Source organism: Ammospiza caudacuta, chromosome 10 (genome assembly GCF_027887145.1).
Source record: "Ammospiza caudacuta isolate bAmmCau1 chromosome 10, bAmmCau1.pri, whole genome shotgun sequence".
NCBI lineage: Eukaryota > Metazoa > Chordata > Aves > Passeriformes > Passerellidae > Ammospiza > Ammospiza caudacuta.
Genome location: NC_080602.1, coordinates 25,532,980 through 25,559,803, shown reverse-complemented (window position 1 = coordinate 25,559,803; position 26,824 = coordinate 25,532,980). Strand labels below are relative to the sequence as shown.

The window sequence follows — 26,824 nt, the reverse complement described above, 5'->3', positions numbered from 1 at the left end:
TTTTTGCTGTGAAGCAGCAGGAGACCAGGGTCTGATCTAGCAGGCTGTCCATGCCAGGGAGCCAGGGGCACTCTGTCCCCATCCTGACGCCATTCCCTGTCCCTGGCAGGTACATCCGAGCCGAGCACGTGCTGCGGGCCAGCACCCTGAGCAGCGCCTGCGCCGAGCAGCGCGACCAGCACGTGCTGTACCTGGAGCACGTCGTGGTGCGGCTCAGCATCGCCCACCCGCGCCGCGGGGACCTCCAGATCAGCCTCATCTCCCCGGCTGGGACACGGTCACAGCTCCTCGCCAGGAGGTGAGGGCAGCCCAAGCCAGGGTGTCTGGGCTGGGCAGCATCCTCCTTTAGGGGGGTGCTGTAAGTTTTCTTGGGTTTCGGGGGGAAGGTGGGAAGCATGCGCAGGTTTCAGCTGCAGGGGAGCTTTGTGCAAGGTGTGTGCATGCAGGGATCCCTAAAATCCTCAATTTGGGATTTCAACCCATCTCCCTTTTCTGAAAAATACAACATCCAAAGTCACATTTCTTGGTGTGTGGCATTACCGTTGCAGGGTGTTTGACCATTCCAATGAAGGCTTCAAGGGCTGGGAGTTCATGACCGTGCACTGCTGGGGGGAGCGGGCGGCGGGGGAGTGGACCCTGGAGATCCACGACACGCCATCCCAAGTGCGCAACCCCGCCGTGCAAGGTAAGGATCCCCCAGTGCCCACCAGCTCCCAAATCCCTTTCCTGGCTGCTTCATTCGGCTGTAAATTTTACTGTGAGTTTCATGGTCTCCAGCAAAACCGTATTGCCCAGATTTTAAAAAATGGGAATGAAACGTTAGCTCTGAACGCAGGAGGCTGCCGGTCTGGCTGAGCTGGAAGCTGGTTTCCTCACAGCAGCAGCAGCAGTAGCAGAAAACTGGCTGCACCTGAGAGCCAGGTTTCCAAAATTAAACTGTAATGAGTCAAAACGAGGAAACCCAAGAGCTGTAATTGTTGTTTGTTTGTTTTGCTTCGCTGCTGGGACATCTGGCATGTGGGTTGGTTGTGCAACGGCGCAAGGGGACCATGCCCCTCGGGCTGCAGACGGATGGACATCCTCCCTGGGCTGCCACCACGCTGGTGGGGGGTGGCTGGGCTCAGCCTGGCCCCCTGCATGTCCCCAGCCCTGCCGTGTCCCCCTGCTCCCTGACCCCTTCCCAGCACAGGAGCCGTGTGGGCAGGATCCGGCCCCGCCTCGCTGGCTGGGGGCAGCGGGATGTGAAGCATCCTGCCTGGGGCTGGCGTGTGCTGTGGGGGTGTTAAACCCACACAATCATTGATAGGAAGCCAGGAGAATATTAAAAATTTCTCCCACGCTACTTTCTGGCGGGAGATGCATGTGGGGGTGCATTGCACTGAAAGTGTTTCTGTTTGCTGCCTTCACCCCAAATCTTTTGAACTTGGAGAGCAGCAGCAAAGCGCCCACAGAGCTGCTTTTGCCCTGGTATTTACAGTTTGTGGCTGGTGTTTCTGAGCCCCCCACGGGCATCAGGGTTTGGCAAAACAAAATGAAAACGAGTGCATTAAGTCATCCCCTCAAAAAGTCTGCACTGGGTTTGAAGTAGAGAGGGCACAGCAAGAGGAAAAAGAGGAAAGATGCTCCCAGCTCGTAGCAGAAATTAGTATTAAATGTTAATTTAATACCACTAAATTGGTTAATTTAATATAAATTAAATACTAAGAGTGTCATGTCTCTGGTACTGCTGCACCCCCACATCAGCCCTGTGCAGCCTGGGCTTTCCTCACATAGGATATTTTAGATTTAAAGCAAACTCAATTCTTTTGGCAAAGGCTCTTCCCCAGCTGATGCTGCCGGAGCTCAGCCCTTTGCAGGCTCCACACCAGCACTGCTTGGTGCAGCAGGTGTGTCCTCTCTCCCTTTGGGAGAGCCAAGGGATTTGGGTATTGCAAATTTTAAGCCCTTCCTGGAAACACAGGGATTAGGAGTTAAAGCCGAGCACACTGCAGGCATGAAGTGACTCGCATTGATGGGGAATTGGAAGAAAAACAGCGTTGGAAAGAAGCAGCAGCATTTTTGGACTCTCTCCCCAAAGCCATGTGGCTTGTGAAGGGTCTTGGTGTGGTGTAAGGCCTTGGGGGGTCTCACCAGGTGCACTACAGTGTTTTGGGGAATGCCAAGCTCAGACTTCTGTTGTGTCAGGCAAAGAGAGGGCTGGAGCAACAGCAGCAAGAAATAATCCAATGTGTGCCGGGTGGCTTTTGTCAGACAGAAATAATCCTCTATTGTGGAGCTTTTAAAATTACCGGTTCTCTCCAGTGTTGGACTCGGAGACTGTGGTGATGCTGCAGTTCCTCAGATGAGTTATGGAATTAAAAATCCTTTGTAAGTGGCTTAAACAGCTGCATTTGTGTGGGCTGGAAGCTCAGGGGCTGATGAACATTTCTGGGTATTCACTGTTTGCTTCTGCATTGCTGTGCCAGCAGTGACACCCTGATGGTCCAGTCCATCCTCCTCCTGCTTCCCTCAAAACCCGGTCCCCCAGACAGGGAGGAGATGGGTGATGTTGTGTCTGCCCCACAGGGAAGCTGAAGGAGTGGAGCCTCATCTTCTACGGGACAGGCGAGCACCCTTACACTGCCCTGAGTGGGCCACAGGCCCGGGGCAGGTCACTGGAAGTGCCAACGTCGGAGATGGAGCCGTCCAGAGCCGCCTTCCTGCAGAGCCAGGTGGAGGTGGCGGAGGAGGAGGAGGAGTACGCGGGTAAGCCCTGCCTGAGCTGCCACCTTGTTCCCCCCAGAGTGCCCTGGAAAATGAAAACCCTGGTAAAAACTGGGGGAGCCACGAGGCCTGATCCTGCCTGGGGCTGAGGCGGGCTGGGAGGAGCAGGGCCTGTGGCCAGCGCGGGGCAGCAGCATGGTGAAATTAGAAGGTAGGAAAATGCCCCGTCCCAGCCACAAATTGGTGGTGCAGCTGTCTGAGGGGTAAAAAAAGCTCCTCTGCCCACCTTCCCTCCTCCAGCACAGGCAGGGGCGGGTGTCTCTGCTGCTCCCTGAGGAGCAGGTCCCTCTTTCAAAGCTGCTCCTGCACCAGTGCTCAGCCAGAGGATGGCTGGGTGGGATTCTTTCTGTGAAGGATGAGCTGCAGGAAAGACAAGCACCCAAAGCCATGCAGCTCCATAGCATTAAATTTAAAATATAGTATATATAGAATATAAAATAACACAGGGGAAGGGTTCAGGTGTCCTTCAGTCCAGGGAGGGTGTACTCACTGCATCCTGGCAGTGGTGCCTGGAGGGTGCTCAGCTTCTTCCATACTGAGAGCTGGTCTCTGCCTCCTCAGGTCCATGCCACCCTGAGTGTGGTGACCAGGGCTGCGATGGCCCCAACGCTGACCAGTGCTTGAACTGCATCCACTACAGCCTGGGCAGTGTGAAAACTGGCAGGTGAGTGATGGTGGGGTGTCCCCACGGGGTCCCCAAGGTGACAGCAGCACCTTGCCTCAGGTCTCACAGCTTAGTGTGGGTGATAGATGTTTGCACAGAGAAAGAAGTGTATGAGAAATTAAATGGGTGGAGGAAGTGTGAGGATCCCTGTCCTGAATTAGGGTACAGTGGGTTAGAGGACATGGATCTGGAGAGTCCTGGAGGATTTTGACCACATAATAATGTTGGGGAAGAAGCTTTGGCTTCACTGACTGGGATCACCCACACCCAAGGGACAGCCAACTGAGCTGTCAGGAACTGGGGCTTCCACTGGGACAGCACAGTGAAACTTTACCTACAGCTGGGACAAGAGATTCCGCATCTCTGTATTAGGGCTGTGACTTCCAAGACACTGTAAATCACAACAACAAGAAGTAAACGAGCTCCAATTGCTGCCCAGGCTGGGCAACACCCCAGACACTGCGGGTGAGGGGACAGGGGCTGTGCCTGAGGCGGGAGGTGACCGGTGCTGGCACCAAAGCCCTGTGCCACCGGTTCCCTCCCCAGGATGTGTGTGAGCTCGTGCCCCGCTGGGTTCTTCGGTGACAACGGCGCCCGGAGGTGCCGGCGGTGCCACAAGGGCTGCGAGCGCTGCGTCGGGAGGGGACCCAGCCAGTGCACGGCCTGCAAGAGGAACCTCTACCACCACCCCGAGATGGGCACCTGCGTGCTGCTCTGTCCTCCCGGGTTCTACGCCGAGGAACGTAAGGATGTTTATCATTGCAAGTTGCAGCATGAGGATGTGCTGGGGTTGCTTCTATTTTAAGCGCTTTGGGTGGAGAACACACCTTGATTCTTGAGTATTGGCTTTGAATTTCCCTCTTGACACACTTTGCATGGTGGAGGGAGGAGGGAAACCTCTGGGTGTTCAGAGAGTGATGCAAAGAGGTGCTCAACTTGAAACTCTTAATTAGAAGACTGTAATTAATGATCCTGGCTGCTTGCAAAGCATATTTCTTTTTAGCAAGTGGTGACAGATAAGGTCACCTGCAATAGCAGGGATCTGCTGGGGAGGGATGTGCCTTTCCACCCTGGGGAGCTGCTGCTGGGGTGCACTGGGGCTTTGCAGCTCCGGCTGCTGCGTGCAAATCACCGTCCGGATTTTATTCTCTCTGCTTTGCTTTGTTTTTTGAAAGGTCAGAAACGCTGTCTGAAATGTCATCAAAGCTGTAAAAAATGTGTCGGCGAAGCAGATAAATGTACTGCATGCAAAGAGGGATTCAGGTAAAACACCAGCATGGGAGGAGTTCATACCTGCAGCACTCATACCTGTGCTTTAAATTTGGGAAAACCGATGGGAAATTAGAGAGTGAATTAAGTTCAAGACCAGAGATCCTGCTTCCATGGCGCTGCAGCTGTGGTGCAGTGTGCTGGAGGTCTGGGAATTTAAAGGGGGTGATTAGTGTCTCTTTCTTAGCTGAAAACCGTGATTTAAATTTAATTTCATTTTCTCCAGCTCTTTCCAGGGTGGTGGGTAAGAGCTGTGTAGAGCTGGTACCAGCCTGAGCTGCTTCAGGCAGGCTGAGAATGCTCCCTGCAAATGCAGGCAGGGCAGCCCTGACCCTGAGAGGGGCACTGGGTGCCACTGCTGCTGGCCCAATGGCATCTGTGGGACACAGAGCCCCGTGTCACCACTAGGGAGAGGCTGTTTTCCATCCCCAGTTGCTCATGGAAGTACAATCCCGTGGCAGTCTGCAGTGTTCAGGCACTGCAAGTGAGCCAGAGCTATGGAGTAGCAGTGGGGCTCACTCAGACAAAGAAATTCCTGCTGCCAAAATATTATCTACTCCCTCAGAAAAGCACAAGTGGAGGCACTTGTCAGACATAATCCACACGGTGCTTGTTTTTTATTGTCCAATATCCTTTTAAGCTGGGACTTCAAATCATCCCTGCCACGGCGAAGCAGCACCGGCCCAGGCATGGTGCTGAACCAATTTCCTTTTATTCCAGGGAGCCTCACTGGTGCAAAAGGTCTTCAGGAGAGCCTGGCTGGCTGCCCATGGGAAAAAAATAATTTTATTTCCTCCTGGATACTTAATTAAGGAACCAGCAGCTGTCCCTTTGGTCCAGGCAGGATTTTAATTTCTCCTAAAACGCTGGCTGGGTTTCCAACACCTCCAGTGCTGCAGGCTGAGGATGCCATAGGACACTGGGGGATGAGGGGTGGGAATGGGCTGTGCTGAGTCCCCATATCCTGTAGTTTTGGGTGCAAATGTTCTCTGCTTTCCTGGCAGCCTGGCAGGGGAGAGCTGTGTGCCAGAGTGCCAGCCTGCCATGTACCTCAGCCGGGAGCCCTGGCGGTGTGAGACCTGCCCTGCCAGCACAGGTACGCCCTAGGCCCCACATCCCTCCTTGGTCCCACAGCATCCCTCCTTGGCCCCACAGCATCCCATGCAAAGCCCCAAACCCCACTGCATCAGGTGCCAATCCCCACTGTACCACCCCGAGCCGAGGCAGAGCGTGCTTGAGGGAAAGCAGTCCCAAGTCTCCAGCATGTCCTGTGAGGTATATGTTCATGCTGGAAAGGTTTTAGGGGAGTTTTTACATTTTTATTAGAGCCATTTTTTATTTCTCGATCTCCCCAAAGCCAGGTGCTTCAGTTTAATAAGGTTGTGGGGGAGGCTGTAAAACCCTCTCGGAATGATGGAAGGTGGCTTTGCAGCAGATAAAAATGTCAGGCAGCTGAGGTGTGTTATCCTGTGTTATCCCATGTTATCCCAGCTGCCCCACGGTGCTGGGCTGGCTGCTCCTGGCCTCCCCCAGCTGCCTCAAATTGCTCAGCATTCCCTTTAAATCCTGCCTTTCTTGCTTCCTGCAAGTCCAATTATTTTCCATTGTTAATGTTTGCGTCTGCCCTCGAAATCATCATAGATCTGATGATAATATGATCTCCAGACAATCCATGTTCAGTGGCATGAACCTCTTCTATCATACATGGGCAATTGCCTTAGTCTAAATCCAAAATATTTATTGATCTTGTTGGCAAGGCTAGAAGGGAATGGGCTCTTAATCCCTGAAGAAAATTATTTCCCTTCTAATTCTTATTCCAGTCAATGTGAAGGTACTCCACCACAATTATTTTTCCAGCCTTTTCTTTCCTCCTTTTCCTGCATAACCATTTCTCAAGCTTGGTGCGTGGAAGCCCTTTAATGATACCACCTCCATCACTGAGCTTTGCTGTCCAGCCACAACACACAGCATCAGAGTGGGGCCCTCTGCTTTCCCAGCTCCTCTCTGGAGCACTTTCCCCCTCCAGCTCCTCCTTGGCCCAGTTCAGCATCTTCTTTTCCACCCTGGGGAAATGCAAATCGGTGCATGCTTGGGATGGCCTAGAGGGGATTTTGATGTGCTCTTTGTCACCAAGCCCTGGTAGGCAGCTTTTGGCTCTGCAGAGAGACAGACACTGGATCCTGGATGTGTTTTTTGGGGTGGAAACTGAGTTTTTTGGGGTGGGAGCCAAGCACACGCGCGGGACCCTGTGGCACGACAAGCATCTCGTTCATGAGCAAGACAAAGCCAAGCTGGTGTCCCCATCACATGTGGGGCTGTTTGCACTGTCTCCAAACCCACCCAGGTTTTCCCTTTACCCTGTCCCCACAGGGCCAGGTGAGGAGGACTGCACCCCCTGCACCCCCGAGGGCCCTGCACCCCACTGGCGCTGTGTCCCTGCCTGCCGTGAGGGTTTCTACCCCGCCGACAGCCACGGGCTGCCCAACAAAGTCTGCAAGAGGTACAGAACCATCAGAGCAAAGCCAGGGCTGGTGGGGAGCACTGCCAGCCTCGACAGGATCATGCTGGAAACAGCTCACAGCTTGATGGAAATTCAAACAGGGCTGAGGGAGCCAGGGCAGCTGTGGGGCTGGACCCCACACGCCCCTGCCCTGTGGATTTCAGAGCGGTGGAGCTGCATGCTCCCTGCCAGAGCCAGCCAAGGTGTCTTGGGGCTACGGTGGAAGGGGCTCAACCTCAGCCCCAGGCTCTCTGGAGCAGGTGTGGGAGGAACTGCAATGTTTAGATAAATATTCCAGCTTTCAATTAAAGCTGCTCCGTTGGCCCCGTGGCCAGGCTGGAGGAGTGTTCCCCACTCCCTGCCCGGCACGGGGCTGTGTGCGGGAGACACGGAGATGCCGGGAGGCAACAATTTGCTCCCACTCTCTCCGGAGCTCTGAGCTTTAAGTGGGGAGTGGGAGTGGATTCAGCCTCATGAAAGCAAACATGAAAGGCAAGGATTAAAGATGACTTGGGAACACACAACGCTATCCCTGCCTGCTGGGGTTTCACTCACCTGCACTGTTTCTTCATCCGGGAGGAACAAGGGACCAGCATCCCTTCCCAGAGATTTCAGACACAGTCTCCACAAGCCACTGTCCCCAGGCAGGAAGCACAGTGCTGAGCTTTTTACTCTCAGCAAATGGATGGGAGCAGCACAAGTTCCCTTTGCAGCTCTTTTTCTAGCTGGGATGGCAGGGACATGAGGTGCATGTCCCACTGCATCTTCCCAGAAGGCAAGAGCTTTTGGGGTGTCATTAGCTGTCACTGGGCATTGAGCTGGCCTCACCAAACTCAGGGCTTCAATAACATTTCAGCCTTCAAATTTGCCATTCTCTACATCCTCTGGTTTGGTCTGGCTGTCACAGTGCCAGCAGATGCCTTTTGGCTGACAGCCCACTCAGGGTGGCCTGACCTGTTGGTGCTGGCTCAGGCCACAGCAAGGTCTCTGTCCCCAGGTGTGATGACCACTGCTCAGCCTGTGAGGGCTCCAGTGGAAACTGCCTCAGGTGTAAGGAAGGTTACAGCCTCCTCGGTGGCTCCTGTGTGACAAATGAAACCTGTACCAATGGTAAGTGGCAGAGCTGCTGACACTGTAGCGCTCTCCTGGTAGCAAAAATGGGAGGTTTTGGGGGATTCCCTTCACCATTTACAGCTAAAAGTGCTGGAGCTCCTGGGCTTGTTGGGGCATGGCTGCAATGGGCTGGGCTCCGGCTGTGGGGGGCAGGTGGCTCACCTGGCATTGCTTCTGGATATCTGCCTGTTGCTCAAACACATCCAAGCACTTGTATTTCGTTATAGTTTAGTCTTGGGGCTAATTCTCCCACTCACTGCAAAGCTCCTTTATTCCTTCATTAAAACCATGTGAAAGATGCCCTTAAAAAGCGACTTCTTTTCAATTCTGTCTCCCCCAACACTGGCACAGTTGCTGTGCCTGTTACATGCAGTGTTTGTTTATTTAAAATGTTAATCCGCTCTCATTTTCTCTTGTTCCTCACCCCGGCCTCCCAGCTGACAAGACTTTCTGTGAGATGGTGAAATCAAACAAGCTCTGTGAAAAGAAGCTGTTTGTGCAGTTCTGCTGTCAGACGTGTCTTATGGCCGGGTAAAGTTCAGCGGCTGCATCCATCCAGGACTTCCACTGACTGCCAGCCCAGTTTTGCCAAATGTTTAGGACAGAAGTTTATTTTTTCAGCTTTGGGAGAGTTTACATGGTGCTGTCAAGCATTCGCTCGTAAGTTTGATAGCTTTAATATCACTGTCGGCGCGTTTCTATAGCAATATGTTAAGCAGAGATTGGAGCGTACCCTGAGTGATCAAGGCCTGGAAGCAGCAGACAAGTGGTGATATTAACACTCTCAAACACTCCTGGTGAGCAGGGACCAATGCATGATCCATGTACACACACTTGGTTCTTCGCAGGAACCCTACTGATCCGCCCGCCCCGAGCAGCCGGCGGAGCCCTCGCCAGAGGGAGGCAGGACTTCACACACCTGCGAGGACAGAGCCGCTCCTGGCTCGTTTCTGCTGCCCTCTCGTGCCAGGTGCAGCTGATGTAACCCTGCAGTGCCAGCGCCGTGCTCTGTACATAGATAAACGATGAACCAGGTGGCTCTGGAGCGGGGCCACGGCCCACTCCGGCTCTCCTGTTCGGATTCCGTCGCTCACCGCTTCCCTCTGGCCGTGGCAATAACTGGAGATTTGAGGACCAAAGCCAGAGCTGCCCCTTGTGGCTCTGCAGGTGTGCCAGCCCAGCAGGGCTCTGCCCTGCAGGTGACTGCAGCCAGGCAAAACCCGTGTGTGTGCCTACAAGGAGTCGTAGGGTTTTGGGGGGTTTGTCCACACGGACCAGCCTTACCACAAAATGTATTTCCCTCCTGGAACTGCTTGTACATTGCTGATCAAGTCAGTTCTGGAACAAGGTAAATCCTTCCTCTAAACGAGATGTTGTCCCAATTAAACTTTCTTGGCATTTTGCGTCACGATCCTCCCCCTGTTTCGCTGGGTACACCCCTCTCTCTCAGACAAAATCCTCCTGTTCATGGCAGTGATTTTTCTTGGGCATCTGTTTCCCAAATGATACATTCCAGGGATCCAGCCAGGAAACTTAATTCTACAAAACCCTTCCCCAAAACAAACCTTTTCATGCTCTCTCTTAATAGTAAGTTGTGGTGTTTATATAATTGTGTTTAAAATATCCTTGGCTATGTTGTTTTACAGATTTTTAAAAAATAACTTATACAATCCTTGTTTTTTTTCTCTGTGGACTATTTTTTATATGGGAGTGGGGTATCTTTTTGTGTCTTATTCCTTCTCCTTTTCTCCTCTTTGACCCTGCAAAGCCACTCTTTGCACCAGACACATGTAAACATTCTTTCCTACGCTGCATGTTCTGATTTTCATTGTTAATAGTTTTAATGAGTTAAACCTTTCTCCAGTGAACTTCCCAGTATGAATTGTCACCAGTTCCACAGGGAGCTGGGATAATCCCTGCTTGGTTTCGGCTGCAACGACACCTGCCCTGCCTGGGCTTGCCCACAAGAGCTCACCTCAGCCAGGTGAGGAGGGGAAAGCCACACTGTCTCCAGCCCTCACCTGCCTGGACCAAATCCAAGGAAAGATGGAGCTTTGGTGAACCAATCTTTAAGTTAATAAACTATTGATCTCTCCTGACAAATGAATCTGTGCTTTTTCCAAATTCATGCAGCCCTGGCTGGAGGCACTGCATGTCCTTACTTTGCTGGACAAAGCAGCTCCCCTGGCTGGAGCTCCTGCTCAGCTCAGAGCACCTGTGGGACAAATGCTCAGGAACAGATGAGCTGTATCTGCAAAAACCTCACTATTGTTGTTGTAAAGGTCTTTACCTCCAGAAGAAACTCAAATCCTGAATACCTGCCCTGTGCCAGGCTGGGCTGGCGCACCCAGGGCCATCTCACTGGGGTTTGGGGCTGTGCTGGGGCACGGGTGGGTGAATTCTCCAGTGTGGGGGATCCTGGATGAGCTGGCAGAAGGGCTTGTTCTCCTTTCCCACTCATACAAGGAACATCCTGAGCAGTTCCCCGGTGCAGTTCCCAGCACGGGGCCACTGTTCCCTGTTGGCGGTCTGGGAAGAAGAGGAGCTGCTGGTGTGGCTGGGCATGGAGGCAGCTGTGGAATCCTTTGTTTGTTGTGTTGGTTTTGCAACAACCATGGGCCAAGTGCCCAGGGTAGTGCCTGGATATCTGGAACTGAGTTTTTTAAGTGAGGAAAAAAGAAAAGAATGGAGCCCTCCCACAAGGGAGGATGCTTTCTCAGAGATGTGCAGCTCTGGACGCCTGCATTTTGTTGGTTTTCACATTTATCAGATGATAAATGTGAATTAATCACATACAGCAATTTCTTTTGCTGCAGGATTTCCCTTTCAGTCTCAGGCCAAACCAGAGGTCAGAACTGGGGTGACACACTCCTGGCTTCTGCCCCTTTGCTTGGAAAATACCAAACTTCATTTCTCCTGCTGTGTTAGTGAGAAAACAGGAGCTGTGGATCAGGGGTACTGTGCCAGCCTTCCAGTTCTCTGGCTCACAGCAGCCTGCCTCTAAATACTGCTCCCTGGTATATTTAGATGTACTGAAATGCTACAAAGAAAGGAAAATGCTTACTCTTACACCTTGACATAACTTAAAATACACACTGGGGAAGGCAATGCAATTTAAGATGACCAGTCCCCAGCAGTACCAGTTCTATCCTGCTTTCTGCTGCCTTCCAGCCTGCCAGGGAAAGAAAAACAAATTCTGCACATTGAATTCATGCAACAACATCAGCTTCCAGCGTTTCTCTCAGAAATCATTCTTGTAAAGTAATAAAATTCAGATTATTTCTCCAAGCTGTTGCAATACTTGCTTGGAGCTATTAAAGTCTGACTGGTATGCTCAGAGGATCAAAGTGGCTGTGTCTTCCAGATAAATGCATATTTAGGCAATTTATTAAAGCTCATTTCTCTGTTGTCTCTTGGCACCAAAGCCAAATCTATAATAGCTGTTTTCTGGAAAATCTTAGCACAGCCTGACTCCTCGTTTTCAGTTTGGCTGTGGGGCTGCAGCCACGGCCATCTGCCATTGTGCAGTTGGCAGGTGGGGAGCACAGATCTTAAAAAACATTGCTTTGAGTTTCCATTGCAAAGAAAGGACTGTGGAGAGCTTGTGTGCAGCGTCTGAGACCCAGAATCCATCTGCTCGCAATTACAATCCCATTGTGGCTGCAGAGCCGAGGCAAACAGATGCATTGTGCTAAGGGAGACAGGTCCATGCTTTATTTGGCCTTGTCAGAGGCAGGACCTGCTTTCCAGGAGGCTGGGAAGAGTCTCCTTGTAGGAACTGCCTGAAATGACTAAAGTCTCTGTTGTCTTTAAGGCTGCATGATGCCTGAGTCACGTACGACAGCACTGCTAATTCTTGGGTTTTTCCTTGTGACAGCTCCCTCTTGTTCTTGCTCCCTCCTATGTTATAAAACAAATACAGCTGTTATAAAAACCTGACTGTGCTCTCCCATATGGCTTTGGTGAGGGAGTTTTCCCAGCAGGGAGCACAGGAGCTGCCTGAGCCCAGCTGATCCCTGGCAGGGCCAGCTCTGATGCCGCAGTCCTGGCGACAGGCGGGCGTCGTGCCCGGGTTGATGCCCTGAGAAGCTCCCAAAAGAGAAGCACGAGCCGTCCCTGAGCAGTGCCAAGCGTGGCAGCACTGTTTAGCCTGCTATCACACCCTCTGGGTTTTGTCATGGCTCACAAAAATCATCCTTCCCTCGACAGCAGCGCAGACAGAAATCATCCTTCCTCATCCTGCTCTGTGGGCCTTGAAAGCTGGGAAGGATTTCCCAAGAAGCAATGGTGGCATTCAGCACATTTTAGGGGTTTGGGGGTGTCACTTTCAGTCCAGTCACCTGCAGGGTGTCTCACCCTCCAGCTGAGCCCTCCCAGTGGTGCAAGGCAGTGCCCCGGCCCCAGAGCAAGGAGCTCCTGGCCAGACACAGCGGCCAGAGCCACCTCAGCTCCCCCAGCGCTCCTCCCAGCCCTTCCTTGCTGCTCCCCAAATTCCCAAAGCTGGTTAGGGGGACGATGTGACATTTGCAAGCACGTTTTGTCTCACAGATAAAGGGGGGGTGTGGTGCTGCAGCCTGTGGGGTATTCCCAGCCCATCACAGCACCTCAGCCCAGGAATGCACATGGAAATGACAGAGAAACTGCCCCAAAAGCTGCAGGGGAAGGCGCTTATAGGAACCACAATGTCCAGGAGCAAAGGCTGAGCTGCTACTGGGATGCATGGATGGATGGATGGATGGATGGATGGATGGACAGAAAGCACCGAGAGCTGAAGGTGCCCGGCCCACCAGCAAGTGCTCGAGCACGGTTCTGTCTGAAGGGGAGCACCAGCCATGGCGTGAAGCGTGTTCCTGCTCTGCCCGCATTTCTGCAGATATATCTGTGCCTGGAAACACCACAAGGTGGGAGGGAACCTCTGGGGGCACCTGTGCTGACAGCAAGGCCAATTCTCTCCTGGGCTTGTGAGCCATGGCTCAGGCCGGGGCTGGGAGCTGGCCCTGAGGTGAAGGGGAACGAAGGGATGGGGTGCTCGGGGTTGTATTGGCACTGAGGAGAAGGAAAATGCAAGGATGGGGTGTTGGGGCTGTATCAGTCCCTCAGGAGAAGCGGAATGCAGGGACGGGGTGTTGGGGCTGTATCAGTCCCTGAGGGGGGAACGCAGGGACGGGGCGGGGAGGGGCGGTCTCTGCCGCTCGCTGTCTCGGCGCTCGGCTGCGCGGCCTGCGCGGGCCCGGCGCTCGGCGCTCGGCGCGGTGTCCTGCGGCGGCGCGGCGCGGCCTGGCGCGGTGTGAGGCGGTGTGAGGCCGTGTGAGGCCGTGTGCGCTTCCGGTGTGAGGCCGTGTGCGCGTCCGGTGTGAGGCGGTGTGAGGCCGTGTGAGGCCGTGTGCGCGTCCGGTGTGAGGCCGTGTGCGCGTCCGGTGTGAGGCCGTGTGCGCGTCCGGTGTGAGGCCGTGTGCGTGTCCGGTGTGAGGCCGTGTGCGCGTCCGGTGTGAGGCGGTGTGCGTGTCCGGTGTGAGGCCGCGTGCGTGTCCGGTGTGAGGCGGTGTGCGCGTCCGGTGTGAGGCCGTGTGCGTGTCCGGTGTGAGGCCGTGTGCGTGTCCGGTGTGAGGCGGTGTGCGTGTCCGGTGTGAGGCCGTGTGCGTGTCCGGTGTGAGGCGGTGTGCGTGTCCGGTGTGAGGCCGTGTGTGTGTCCCGCTGTGTCCGTGTGTCGCCGGTTGTCGCCGTGTGTCGCGATGGTGAAGCTCACGGCGGAGCTGATCGAGCAGGCAGCACAGTACACCAACGCCGTCCGAGACCGGGAGCTCGACCTGCGCGGTGCGCGGGCCCCGCGGGGCCAGAGGGGCTGTGCCGGCAAGGGGCGGGCGAGGGCGGGGGGCTGAGGGGATGTGTGTGTGGGTGGGTGGGTGGTCAGTGATGGGGCCGGGCGGTGGGACCGTGTGGGGGCCCGGAGGAGAGGCTGTGATGGGTTTGGAGGGTCCGTGATGGATCTCTCAATGGGGCCCGGCGCCTGCAGTGGCCGGAGGTGCCCAAGCAGGACCGGGAGGTTGTTGGAGGGGCTGCAGTGACCGGGGGCTGGGGATGAAGAGCGATTAAAGAGACTCCAGTGGCTTCGGAACCTGCGGGGGATGCGAGGGGTGAATCACAGAGTGGTAGAACCGTTTAGGATGGAAGGAACCTAAAGATCATCTCGTGCCAACCATCAAGAAGGGGAAACTGGGAGGAATGTGCTGTGGTGTGGGGGTGGATGTGCCTCAGCACGGGGGATGTGCTAGAAAGGTTGGTTTGGTTTGGAGGACACGTCCCGGCAGGGAGCTGATGTTTTGCTGAGGGGGAGGAAGGAGGATTCCAAAAGCCGTGAGAGCTGTTGGGTTTGAGGGGGAGAGTTTGGTCTGGGAGCTGTGTGGAGCAGAGTGGATCCCAGGGTGTTTTGTCTGAGCCTTATCAGCATCCCCAGCCCAGAACAGAGCTCCCACACACTCTGTTCTGCTCTGCTCTGCTCTGTGGGCACATCTAACCCCTGCCCTGCACTCTCTCCCCAGGCTATAAAATCCCAGTCATTGAGAACCTGGGGGCCACTCTGGACCAGTTTGATGCCATTGATTTCTCTGACAACGAGATCCGCAAGCTGGACGGGTTCCCGCTGCTGCGGAGGCTGAAAACGCTCCTGATGAACAACAACAGGATTTGGTGAGGGCTCTGCTTGGCCTCGTGGGCGGAAGAAAGTGCTCTGGGGAGAGAGGGGTGTGTGCCTTTCAGTGCTGGGCAGGGGCAGGAGTGTTTGTTTCAGGCAGTGAAATCAGCACTGGGCACTCTGTGGGCTCTCTCAGTTTCCTTCCTGATTCAGTGTTTGTTTCTCAGCCAGGACAGTGAGATGCAGAGTTTGGGGTCTGGCCACATCTTTGGATTTCAGTAATCAGCTCCATAAAGACATGAAGAAATGAGTACCTGCAAGGGAATAGATTATAATAGATTATAAGATTTAAGTATCATTTTGCACCGAAGATTTGCAGTGATTTATTGCCAGCTTCATTAGAAAAGTGTTTTGGATGCTCACCCAAACTTGTGCCAGTGTCACACTGGGTTGTTCACAGGGAGATCCTCTGTGTTACTTTGTTTCTCTGTGTATTTCCAGCATTGCTAATTCCTGCCCTAAATGAACCCTTTGTTTTTGTTGTTCCTCAGTCGGATTGGGGAGAACCTGGAGCAGGCTCTGCCCAGCCTCACAGAGCTCATTCTCACCAACAACAACATTGCAGAACTGGTAAGCTGTCAGGCAGGATAAAGCTAAGCAAGCTGAAAATTTGTGGTTTTCATCCCTGTAATTAACCATTTTCCTGAGAGTACTGCCATATCCTTTTGGTAATAGTTGGTTCTTTCCCTTTAGAGTAATATCCTACAGTTTTGGCAGTAGTTAATTGTGTACATCCTTTAATGAACATGATTTGCAACAGCAGTCACAAAGCTTAGTGGTTTTCCTATTAAAATAATTGCAGTAATTTAATTAATCTCTAAAATAGATATGAGTTCAGGAACTTTGTTTTCAAATATTTGATTTTTTTGCTAAAGAGGTTTAAAATTTCTTGCTGTGCTCCCTCTACCCAGGGTGAACTGGATCCATTATCAACTATTAAATCCTTGACTTACCTGAGGTATGTAACCCCAAAAAGAAAAGCTGCTCTTTCTCTGGTGTTTGAGCTCTGCTGCTGGCGTGGCCCTTTGCTTTGGTCTGGAATGCTCTGCTTTTTATGAGCTGTGACAGATCCTTTATGTCTAAAAATTGAATTGATAAACAGTGTTTGCTCTACTCTTCATGAGCATCTGGTAAGTAATGTCTGAGGTTTTATATCACTGTTGGGATAATGAGATCTAACAGCTCTATAAACCACTACACAAGTGCTGAAGTGAGCTTATCCTTCAAAAACCTAAACCCAAAAGGTTTAATCTGTTGATAAAAAATAATTAAAAAAACATGTAAACAAGGACTTTTCAGAAATGTTACATTTGGTGTGAGGGACAGAAAGAAACACAGTTTGTCCTGTGATTTTCAGTTGATCAGAGAGAAAAGTGATGTTTCAGTTACTTTTTTGAGGGAGTATTATTTTGAAGTTGTTCTTTATGTCATCCTTCAGTTCAATCTACTGAATTGCTAAAGTGCAAGTTTTTATTATAGTTTCCATAATATCAAAGTACTGTCACTAGGCTTATTTCATGGTGTTATTTGTTCCCTGTTACAGCAGGAAGTTCATGAATGCATTTCAAGTATATTAACATATTTCAATGCAAATGCATTTTAAAATATTTTGTAACCTTTATTTCCTTCACAGCGTTCTAAGGAATCCTGTAACAAATAAGAAACATTACAGATTATATCTAATTCATAAAGTTCCCCAGGTCAGAGTGCTGGATTTTCAAAAAGTGAAGCTCAAAGTAAGTCTGCTTGCTTTTGATTTAGGTGTTTGGGGTTTTTAATAGTTTTTTTTTTGTTTTTTTTTTTTGGTTTTTTAATTGGGCTTTTTTTGGTTTTTTTTTGGGGGGGGTTAGGTTTTTTTATTTGTTTGGTTGGTTAGCTTTGGGTTTTGTTTGGTTTTTGTTTGTTTGGTTTGGGGTGTTTTGTTTTTGTTTTGTGTTAGTAGTTTTGGTTTTTTGGTTTTTTTTTTTTTCATTCTTGAAAATTCACCACTAACAGTGACCTTGTTGCCACAGTTGTAAATGTTATTGAAACTGTAAGTGGCTCTACAACACTCTCATTGTTTTCTTTCATGGTTTCATTCTGTTAAGGATATAATCTGTTCAATTATGTCTAATTAAGTTCCAGTGCCTTTGTTGAGTGTTACTCTTTCCTGTCCCTCTGGTGTTGGTAGGACTCAGCTCTAGAGAAGGAAACACCACTGGGTGGGGGATGAGTGTGGGAAAGAACTCTTAATTCTAAAAACACAAAGTTGATAATTCTCTGAATATTTGGGCAATGTTTATCTGCTTGTTCTTACATCTGGTCTCCATGTACCAATTTCACTGATGAGGATGAGCCAAAGTGTCTTTCTTGGCCAAGACAGAAGCTTTGCAAACTGTGATGTTCTCAAATTAACTCTGTGTGTGTGTGGTATCGCTGTAGGAGCGACAGGAGGCAGAGAAAATGTTCAAGGGCAAACGGGGTGCACAGCTTGCAAAGGATATTGCCAGGAGAGCAAAAACGTAAGATAAAACAAACAAATTTCCACTGGCAGCCTCCTTCAGAAACACCACTTCCCTTGTGTGCAGTGTCAGGCAGAAAACTGAAATAGCAGCTGCTGCCAGGATGCCTCAAAAGCTTGGGGAGCCACAAGTGCCTTGTCCAAGCACCCCGAGTTTTGGATGGTGGTGAATACATCTCAGAAGTGTTTCTGAAAGAGTTAACTTGGTCAAGGTGGATTCACTGAGGGCAACAAGCAGGAAAGCCTAATTTTGTTTTTGTTATTTAACTGCAGAGAGGTGGCCATTATTTGATTTGTGGTTGGTGGGATTTTTCTCCTAAATGATTGGTTTTGTTTTGCCAAATTCTTTTATTTCCCAAAATAAATAATTATATATTTACTTTGGGAATAAACGGCAAAATCTGCTGTAGTTAGGAGAAGAAATACAAATGAAAATCTTTAATGAAGCTGTTACAGTATATGTTTATTTAGTTTAATTATTCAGTGGTACATCATATGTTTTGATCAACATATTTGGTAATAAGAATTCAGATCACAATGTTTCCAAATTCATGGTTAAATAGAAAAATGTCTTGACCTTATTCAGCATTTAAACCTATAACAGATTTGAGCTCAGGTTTGTGAGTGGAAAGGGATTCAGGTCAGGTGATCTCCTTAAAGCAGCAGCAGATAACCTTTTTCTTTTGGCTGTTGAGATGAATTCCAGTTTAATGTAGGCTTTACTTGAGGCTGCTGTAATACCACATCTGACACATGGGAACAGAAACCCCATTTTCTGTTACTCTTTATTTATCCACCCTGCTTTTGTCATGGCAGCAGAGCAGCTGAGTGTTCAACAACATCCAAATTGAAGAGCTTTTGCCAACTGCCTGATGAATAAAGTTAAGTTCTGCCTCTGAGCAGATGAAAGGGGGGGGAATGGGACAGTGAGGACAAGATGCTGGTGTTTCTGAAGGAGGCAATTCTTCACTGTATCAGTTTGTTAACAAAGATAAGATACTACACTTGATGGAATGAAATGCTTTCAAACCTAGTTTGGAAGCATTTCAATATAAGAGAAGCAGCTACTCTTCAAAAAGTGTAACAGGTCTTTTTTTTTTTTCCTTTTGAAGCTTCAATCCAGGGGCTGGCCTGCCAACAGACAAAAAGAAAACTGGGCCTTCCCCAGGGGATGTGGAGGCAATTAAGGTAAATATGTCATGAGAAAAGCTGTCATGGATCCAGATTGAACAAAAGTTTCCTTTGTGCTGTTCAGACAAATAGATCAGCATGTCCTGGCTCTGGTTTAAATTCTTTTCCTGTAAGTTTTCTTCTGACCTATCTGTATTTTGAAAACTTCAATGAAATGTCAACCTGAGCTTAGAGTTCTTCCAAGGGAGGGGGGCAGTAATGCTTTGCCACTTGTAGAATTTTGTAGAAGCAGAATTCAGTGGCAGTTTCCTGTGTGTTGAGTGTCCCTTAGCTGGTGGCAGCCTGTGCTGTGTGCTGCTGCGGGAGCTGCCAGGCTGTGGGCACTGACTGAGCTCTCTTTGCAGACTGCCATCGCCAACGCCTCGACCCTGGCGGAGGTGGAGCGGCTGAAGGGGCTGCTGCAGGCGGGCCAGATCCCGGGCAGGGAGCGCAAACCAGGTCACTGTCTGTCTGCTTCTGCTTCTGCTCCTCAAACACAGCCTGCCCTCCTCACTCCTGATTGCATGTGGTCTGTGTGGGGGGCTGGGTGGGCACAGAGTGAGTCTGTCACCTGTGCAGCACATCCTGGCTGTGACAGCCTGGCCTTGGGGCAGCTCTGGGCTGTCCCTGCACTCCCTGCAGAGCCAGGTGCCCAACAAGGGGCTTTGCTGCACTGGATGACTTCAAAATTCATCCCAGCTATTTTGTGCTTTGTGAAGGCTGACCTAGAACAGAGGCTGGACAGAGCTAAACAATAAAGCAGGGTTTGATTAAGAGGCCTCCATGGATCCACCTTGGGCAGCACCAGAGCCCAGCCAGGGCTGCACCCAAGATGAACCAAAATGGCCCCAAAATGCACGGCCGGGCACGGGCTCTGTCCCTGGGATCAGCTCTGCTCCATTTGCACCTTGCAGTTCATTGTCCCATTCCAGCTTTAGCCCTGCAGTCCCACCCTGCTTGTTTTTCTCTCTCCAGCCCACGGGGTTTGTGCTCCTGGGCTGAGATTTGGGTCATTTGTGCTTGGTGCTCAGCTGGAGCAGGAATTGTTTTGTGTCCCCTGAGCACAGAGCTCACCATCCCCTAAAATGAAGCTCAGAACTGCACACTAACGCAGCACAGAATGTGAAAAAGATAAAAGCTAAAACCTGAGGCATCAATTTAACAAAATGAGATGAATTACAGAGTCTCTCTGGACCTCTGCTGAGCATCAGTGCCTCAGCAGTGAGTCTGGGAGCTCTGCAGAGATGGAGCTCAGCTGCAGGCCGGCCATAGCACCTCTTTCCTGTACATCAGGGCTACCTGATTTTCCTCTCTGTAGAGTTTTTAAACATTCCCGTTATTACTCTTCTGCAGAGGGGTGGGAAAAGGAACAGCAACGCCTTCAGCAGCTGCTCTAAAACTCTGACGTGTCCTTTCAGGCCCATCGGAGGACGGCGAAGAAGAAATGGAGGAGGACACAGTGCCAAACGGATCGTAGCCGGGGCCGTGCCGCGCCCCGGCCCCCCCAGGAGCCCTTTCCCGTGCCGGGCCGTGCCGGTGTCCCCGGCGGGGCCCGCCGCCCCCGTCCTCGCGCATTTCGCTGTTCAATAAACGAGCGGTCCCTTTTTCTCCCGGGGGTGCCGCGTCCGCTTCCCGGGCGGGACGGGGCGGGACGGGGCGGGGCGGGAGGCGTTTCGGCGCGCCCTGATTGGCTGCTTTGCGCCTGCCCCCTTCTCTCATTGGTTGGCGCAGCTAAACGTCGCCCTGGGCACTCCGGCAGTGGCGGCGCGGCGCGTCCTGGCGGCGCTTCCGGGCGCCGGCGGACAGGGCGGTGATTGGTGGAGCGGGGCGGGCCCGGATATGAGGTGGCAGCGGACCGGGCGGTGATTGGCGGATCCGGGCGGGCCCGGACGTGAGGCGGCGGCGGACGGGGCGGCGATTGGCGGAGCGGGGCGGGCCCGGACGTGAGGCGGCGGCGGCGGGCGATGGATCTGGGGGACGGCGGCGCCGCAGCCGGGCCCGGGCCGGCGCTGGGCCGGGGCGGGCTGGAGGCGCTGCAGCACACGGGTGAGCGGCCGCGGGCCGGGGGGGAGCGCGGGGCGCGGCGGGGCCGGGGCGCGGAGCCCCGAGGCGGGCCCCGTGCCGCGGGCCGCGCTCAGCCCCGGCCTGTCCCCCGGCAGTGGGCTCGGTGCTGTCCGGCTATGGCTGGTACCTGCTGCTGGCCGCCGTCGCCGTGTACCTGCTCGTGCAGAAGGTGTCCCGCGGGCTGGCGGCGCGGCCCGGCGGCCGGCCCGGAGCGGCGGAGGCGGCCGAGGGTGAGTGCGGGGCGGGGCCGGTGACGGCCCGAGGGAGCCGGCGGAGGGGCTGGGTGGGAGCGGCGCTCGGGGCGCCTCTGAGCGCCCAGGTCCTCAGTGCGGAGATCACCGGCACAGGCCGGGCCCGGGAGTGCTTGGAAAGGCTCTGAAGGAAAAGCTGCGTCCCAAAGTAACGTGTTGGGGAATAAAGGAGTGGGACATCACTCGGGGATGGGTATCTGCTCCTCGGCGGGCAGCAGCTGAGGGGATGGAGCACAGCAGCACCTGTGGCCAGCTACCAAATAACTTTTAGACTTAACCAAAACGCCCAAATCTAAATCCTGGTGAAAATACTTCTACAAACACCCACTTTTCATTGATATTCATCACTCCCTTGCAGTTACCCTCTCCCAGTTCCTGCTCTGGCAGCACTGTGTGCGTTTGGGGTGTGACAGTCTGTGTTATCCTTGGGAGGGTGGCACAGGTTGTAGCTCTCACACAGTCACATCCTGCTGAAAAGCACAGCCTGTGCTCCTGGACCTGCCAAACCACGAGTGCTTGGCACTGATCCCCTGGGCACGTCGGCCCCTCAGTAAAATCTTATTTGTGTGCTCTTATCCTCCTGCTGTTCTTTTGTGATGATAATTAAATGGCTGTTTGATTGCCCAAACTGCCTGTAAAATGAAATTATTGAAAGTACTGACATTTCTTTTTCATATTCATCACTGGATCATAGCAAAGAATGAGGCAAAAAACTGTGGAGCTGCTTCAGCTGCTGGGAGAAAACAGAGAACATTTGCCTATTTTGGGGGGTGTAATTTTCCTTTTGACCTTCACAGGTCACTCATGAAGAGCAGTGGTGACTCAGTGTGGATTTTCTGAGACCTGCAGGTGTCTCTTGAGATGTGTGTCATGTTTGTAAGTGATTTCTCTGCTGATGGAGGCTGTTAAATCCACTGCTGTACTGACACCAGCAGGACCCCTTGCCAGAAGGAGTAGGAGTGAATGTGGGCTGGTTGCCTCATCCTTCTGCGTAAATGAAGTTCTCTGGGTAAAAACGGTCCCTGCAAAGCCTGAGTGATATTTCTGAATTAATTTGTATCTAACAAATCCTTCAGAAATAGAAGGAAGTGTCCTTGAAGTGTGAGGTTTAAATTTTATGGTTAAGTACACTTGTGTCCTTATTAAAATCCTGTTGAAGTAATTGCTTTAAAACAGTAAAACATGATGAAGTTTAATTCAGCATTATAAATTAGTATAAAAGATTAGCTGGAAACTGAACTTGAGCTGTGATTTTCTGCAAAACACCTGCAGGGAGTGATGTGAGCCTTTCCTTATTGCAATTCTTTGAGGAGACCATCTAGGATTTACTTAAAGTAGCTTTGCAAACTCTTTCCTGGTTTCCTAGAGCCTGATGTGGTGGTGAGAAGGCAGGAAGCTTTGGCAGCAGCTCGCCTCAGGATGCAAGAGGAATTGAATGCACAAGCAGAAAAATACAAAGAAAAGCAAAGACAGGTAACCAGAGAGCATTTCTTCCTTTTTCTCATCAATTTCTCATCAAGCACTTTGCTGCTGTAAAAGACAGCAGCAAATTGTGATTGTGGGCAGGGCCTGGTGTTCATTTTCCACAGGTAAATCTGTACCTGCAGGAGCTTTGTTGTGTGAGCAGTGAATGGCTGGAGGGGGTTTGCTGGCATTTAAATTAACTGTCCCATGGCACATGTGTGTTTTCTGCTCTGAAAGGCAAATATAAATATTAGAAATGTAGCTTAGCATTGCTGCAGTTTAAGGGTCTGAATTACAGCTTGAGATCACAAGGAATACAAATTGCTGAGTGGGACAGTGCAGAAAATGGGTGTGATCAGCACAGTAATAACTCTGATCATCATCCCAGCTCTTCTGGTTTTGCTTTTGCAGTCAGACACTCAGACCTCAGTTTGTAGCTGATGCTTCAAGTAACGTTGGTATTAAAAAAAAAAAACAACTCCTTTTTTCTGTAGAACCTCACATGGTGCATTAAATTTAAACTTGCCACTTGGTTTTACCTTCAAAATCTTTTAAAGCATCAGATGGCCAAAAGAAGCTGCAAGCTCAGTCAGTGCATCCTGAGGAGGAGGAGAGATGTGGCTGCATAAAAAGAGTAAATTCTTCCATAATCTCAGAGATACTGCTTCAGATAAATGCAGTTTGATGAGCCTGTTGTAGCTGTTTCTGGGGATTCTGTTAGCTCTGAAATCTGAGTTTTAAGGTCAAAACTAAGATTAAATTGTGTCCTGGGTTTGTTGTGTAGCTGGAGGAGGAGCGGCGACGGCAGAAGATCGCGATGTGGGAGAGCATGCAGGAGGGAAAGAGCTACAAAGGAAACCTGAAACTGAATCAGGTAACAGCCATGGCAGTCAGGCCACACTTGTGTTCCTGTGATTCAGGGAGCTGAAATTCCTACTGAGTAACTTTCTGCTTTTCTGAACAGCAAGAAGCAGAATCTGGTGCCTCTGCCTCAGCAGTCCCGAAATCGAAACCAAACAAAAAGCCCTTGAGAGGAGGTGGTGAGTATGGAATCCTTCAGACACCCTGAGCTGGGAACAGGGCATTTATCCAGCTGTATCTATGGGCTCTGTACATACTTTTTTTCAAGGAAAAAACAAAACATTCCTGACAAACAAGCTCTTTATCTCTGATCAGCTGGTCTGCTCTGTCCTTTGTGCAAAAGCTGACAGGAAGTTTTGGGTGTTTTTTTCCTTGGGAAAAGAATGTGTCAGGTTTTTTTTTGTAAATATGCTTTGGTATAATTTACTGAGATTTTTGTCACTTAGAATTACAGATTCTTACAGTAGTTCTTCTCCCATTATTCTGTAAGTTCAGTAATTTAGTATCTGCTCTGCCTTTAAAGCACCTGTGTACTGACTAAATGCAGAAAGAGGGTATTTTACTTTGTATTATGTAGATTCAGATGATGAAAGAAATTATTATGTAAAATGTGACCTTATTTTTCATACACCACAGTGCTAGCCTGTTGAATATATAAATTCTGTGGATGTATGAACTCTTGCCAACTCTCACAAAGCACCAGAAGGTCTCATGTTAGACTCAGTCACCTGCTGGCACCATCTTGGTGGATGAAGTGCTTTCCATGGCCTCACACTGCCAGGCTCAGTGGCCATGCAGGCAGTCTGCTCCCTCTCCTCTCAGCCCAAGAGCCCTTGCCATACCTGCAGGTGCTGATTTGGGTGTATTTTAGTGACAATTTTCTGTCTGATCATCCAGACAGCCTCAATCAGGCTGAAAAGGAGGCCCCCTTAGGGTGCAGTGCTAATTAATTGATTAAAAGTACAAAATCTGTGGATTCTTGATGAAACACACTAAACCTCCATAGCAGTGCAGTGCTGGGATTTCTGCTTTGAGTGTTTTTCCTGGCATTTGAAGGAATCAAGTAGATTGGCTCATCTTATGAGGGTGTGGTGTCTGATGCTGTCAGCTGCCTTTGGTGTCTCTGTCATGGGACATTTCCCTCCCTGGGGGATGAGGAGTGCAGGGCTGTGCTGAGAGGCAGGGTCAGGGCAGCTGGCTGTGGGCACCCTTCCTGCTGCTACCTGTCCTGGTTTAATCCTCAGCAAAGTCCTTGCTTAAGTAACCCATTACAGAATTAGAGGTCTCAGACCTTCTCCTGAGGTGGATCAGCATGAAGTGAAAGAACCATCTGTGCTGCTCAGCTGCTCAATTAAGCTAGAAAGCAAAACTTGGCTTTGGTATGAGAAAAACAAATTTCAAATTTGAAGGTGGTGCTGGGAGTTTCAGTGGAGCAGGTTGCTTTGGAACCTCCCTGGTTAGCAATGCTGCTAGGATTTGGGTTCTTAGGTTTGTGCAGAACAAATTGAAGATGTTTGCCAACTTGTAACTTTGAGTGTGTTCTCCTGACACGAAGTTTCCCATGGTTACAGCATTAGGATGTTCAGCTAACGGGTATTTGCCTTACTGCCTATGTTTGCCTTTCAAATGCTCTAAAAAAATACTTTGCAGTGTTAATGAGCGGATTTACCTTTTGACCTTCAGAGTATTCCTTGCAGGACTGGAATGAAGGATTGTTTTAAGTCCCTGACTGTTGGGCTCTTGCAGAACAGACACACTCTGCAGAGTTTACTCTAAGAGCTGCTCTTGCAGCACTGCAGCTTTAGTGCAGACTTAGAAAAATTAAATGGTAATTAATTTCAATTGCATTTAACCCAAATTGATCAAATTAAACCACAAGTGTTTAGCAATGGCTTTTAAAGAAAGAAGTCTTCTCAAGTCTGGGTGTTTTCTGTGCTTTCATTTTCCCTAAAATGCTGCGAGTGTGAAGTATGAGCAAGGTGTGGATATTATGAGATCAGTTTTTGCTGGTTTTTGTGTGCTGGTGAAGGGCTGTGGAGGATGAATATTAAGAAGTCTCTCTCCTGTGTGTTGCAGGCTACAACCCCCTGTCTGGAGAAGGAGGAGGGACGTGCTCCTGGAGGCCCGGCCGGCGGGGCCCGTCCGCGGGTGGATGAGGCTAAAGCATCCCTGGTGCCCCTCCCTGGCACCAGCAGGCTCAGTCCCACCCCCTGTCCCACTGCCTGCAGCTGGCCTGGCACAGCCACTCCTCTGGGGCTGCCTTGGTGCCCTTGCTAACTTAAAACAGGTTTCTGTTTGTTTGGGGTACACAGTTTCCAAATTGTAACACATTGGCTGATCCTAAACCAGAAAAATGGCTGATCCTCTTAGAGAGGGCAAAGAGAGAAGCAATTTCAGCATGATCAGTAAATTTTCACTCTTCTGTAGAGAGGGATTGTAGTCTCCAAGGTGAATCACCTGGGATTGTGAGATCTGGGGTTTCTGGCAAATTTAGTTGTCTATGCTCAGGTTACCTCTGTAAGATGAGGATATTTACCATCCTCAGACATGTTACCAGATTTACCTTCCAGCTAAACACAGTCATTTAGAGAGGAGGGATTTTATCATTGGCAGACACCTTGAATTTAGGCAGAGGGACTTTGAGAAGAAGCACAGGTGATCTGACAAATGCCACGGATTTGCACCAAAAGTCAGTTACTGCAGAAGAGTTTCTGTGACAAGCCGGCTTGAATGATGTTTTCCTTATAAATGGTAAACAAACCAGTGAGGATTACTGATGCTAGACAGCAGACAGGGGGGTTCTTGCTACTCCTTTTTTTTCTTTTTTCTTTTTTTTTTTATTTCAACTGCTTTGTAAAAACAATACACTATTAAATATAATTGCAAACGTCACAAATCTAGTATTTACAGTCTCGTGGTTTTCTGCAGCATCTTTTTTATAGAAGGCATTTATTCTGGTGCAATAAATGTGTATAAAGCAAGGTGGGAGGTGAAGTGACCTTGGTGCAGCTTGTGCAGCACCAAAGCTGAGGCTGGTGTGTGCTGAGGAGGGCTCTGGGCAGTGAAGGGGTGCAAGGAGTGTGGGGTGTTCATCCTTTGGTGTATGTCCAGCCCTGAGGACAGAGAACGACTGGTCATCATAACCAAACTTTCCAAGCATCCCATCCCCTCGATTTTCTCTCTAAAATGCAACAGACAAATAAAATCCAGGTTGTCTTTGGAGAGGAGTGAAATAATTCCTGTTGGCATGGGGCAAGTGTCCCTGTGTTGCTGTTCCCGAGCTGCTCTGTGGGCATTGGGGTAAGGAGCAGTGGTTCCTTAGAGCTTAGGGCTGTTTGAGCACTTGTTTCTGAGTATTTCCACTCAGGATACTTGTACTTACCAATAGATATGAGCATCAACTTTGAGTACACTGTTTATGTGCATGTTGATATTTCTCTTGATTAGAAATGCAGCAGGAGGGTGTTATTAGAGAGTTTTAAAGTTGGTAATGAAATTGAAAGGCCAAGAACCT

At 50.5% G+C, this 26,824-nt stretch overlaps 3 protein-coding genes across 3 annotated transcripts in view; all 3 read left to right on the top strand.

Moving 5' to 3' along the window:
• PCSK6 (proprotein convertase subtilisin/kexin type 6) overlaps nucleotides 1-10,412 on the top strand; it is a 32,332-nt gene extending 21,920 nt beyond the window's left edge. The window contains exons 12-21 of the mRNA XM_058811021.1: nucleotides 110-298; nucleotides 549-685; nucleotides 2,566-2,745; nucleotides 3,325-3,427; nucleotides 3,974-4,170; nucleotides 4,603-4,690; nucleotides 5,701-5,792; nucleotides 7,067-7,196; nucleotides 8,194-8,306; nucleotides 8,747-10,412. Coding sequence (XP_058667004.1) covers nucleotides 110-298; nucleotides 549-685; nucleotides 2,566-2,745; nucleotides 3,325-3,427; nucleotides 3,974-4,170; nucleotides 4,603-4,690; nucleotides 5,701-5,792; nucleotides 7,067-7,196; nucleotides 8,194-8,306; nucleotides 8,747-8,844 — 1,327 coding nt within the window. The 3' untranslated portion in view covers nucleotides 8,845-10,412. The remainder of the gene's footprint in view (nucleotides 1-109; nucleotides 299-548; nucleotides 686-2,565; nucleotides 2,746-3,324; nucleotides 3,428-3,973; nucleotides 4,171-4,602; nucleotides 4,691-5,700; nucleotides 5,793-7,066; nucleotides 7,197-8,193; nucleotides 8,307-8,746) is intronic.
• A 3,414-nt stretch (nucleotides 10,413-13,826) lies between these two features.
• On the top strand, nucleotides 13,827-20,278 carry SNRPA1 (small nuclear ribonucleoprotein polypeptide A'). Its single transcript, XM_058811525.1, has 9 exons — nucleotides 13,827-14,123; nucleotides 14,849-14,996; nucleotides 15,492-15,570; nucleotides 15,912-15,958; nucleotides 16,634-16,736; nucleotides 17,422-17,501; nucleotides 18,613-18,688; nucleotides 19,036-19,129; nucleotides 20,089-20,278. Exons 1-9 carry the CDS (start codon nucleotides 14,042-14,044, stop codon nucleotides 20,145-20,147), a joined length of 768 nt encoding a protein of 255 aa, XP_058667508.1. The 5' UTR covers nucleotides 13,827-14,041; the 3' UTR covers nucleotides 20,148-20,278.
• A 340-nt stretch (nucleotides 20,279-20,618) lies between these two features.
• SELENOS (selenoprotein S) lies at nucleotides 20,619-26,200 on the top strand. Its single transcript, XM_058811523.1, has 6 exons — nucleotides 20,619-20,716; nucleotides 20,830-20,964; nucleotides 22,352-22,458; nucleotides 23,234-23,323; nucleotides 23,414-23,489; nucleotides 25,387-26,200. Exons 1-6 carry the CDS (start codon nucleotides 20,635-20,637, stop codon nucleotides 25,464-25,466), a joined length of 570 nt encoding a protein of 189 aa, XP_058667506.1. The 5' UTR covers nucleotides 20,619-20,634; the 3' UTR covers nucleotides 25,467-26,200.
• Nucleotides 26,201-26,824: the final 624 nt, after the last annotated feature.

What these genes read in the sequence shown, in the direction of transcription:
- SNRPA1 (XM_058811525.1), top strand. Translation starts at nt 14,042, where the DNA reads ATGGTGAAGCTCACGGCGGAGCTGATCGAGCAGGCAGCACAGTACACC. An exon ending in CCGGGAGCTCGACCTGCGCG is followed by an intron (nt 14,124 to 14,848) that starts GTGCGCGGGCCC and finishes CTCTCTCCCCAG; the next exon opens with GCTATAAAATCCCAGTCATT. An exon ending in GGGATGTGGAGGCAATTAAG is followed by an intron (nt 18,689 to 19,035) that starts GTAAATATGTCA and finishes CTCTCTTTGCAG; the next exon opens with ACTGCCATCGCCAACGCCTC.
- SELENOS (XM_058811523.1), top strand. Translation starts at nt 20,635, where the DNA reads ATGGATCTGGGGGACGGCGGCGCCGCAGCCGGGCCCGGGCCGGCGCTG. An exon ending in AGCGGCGGAGGCGGCCGAGG is followed by an intron (nt 20,965 to 22,351) that starts GTGAGTGCGGGG and finishes CTGGTTTCCTAG; the next exon opens with AGCCTGATGTGGTGGTGAGA. An exon ending in GAAACCTGAAACTGAATCAG is followed by an intron (nt 23,324 to 23,413) that starts GTAACAGCCATG and finishes TTTTCTGAACAG; the next exon opens with CAAGAAGCAGAATCTGGTGC.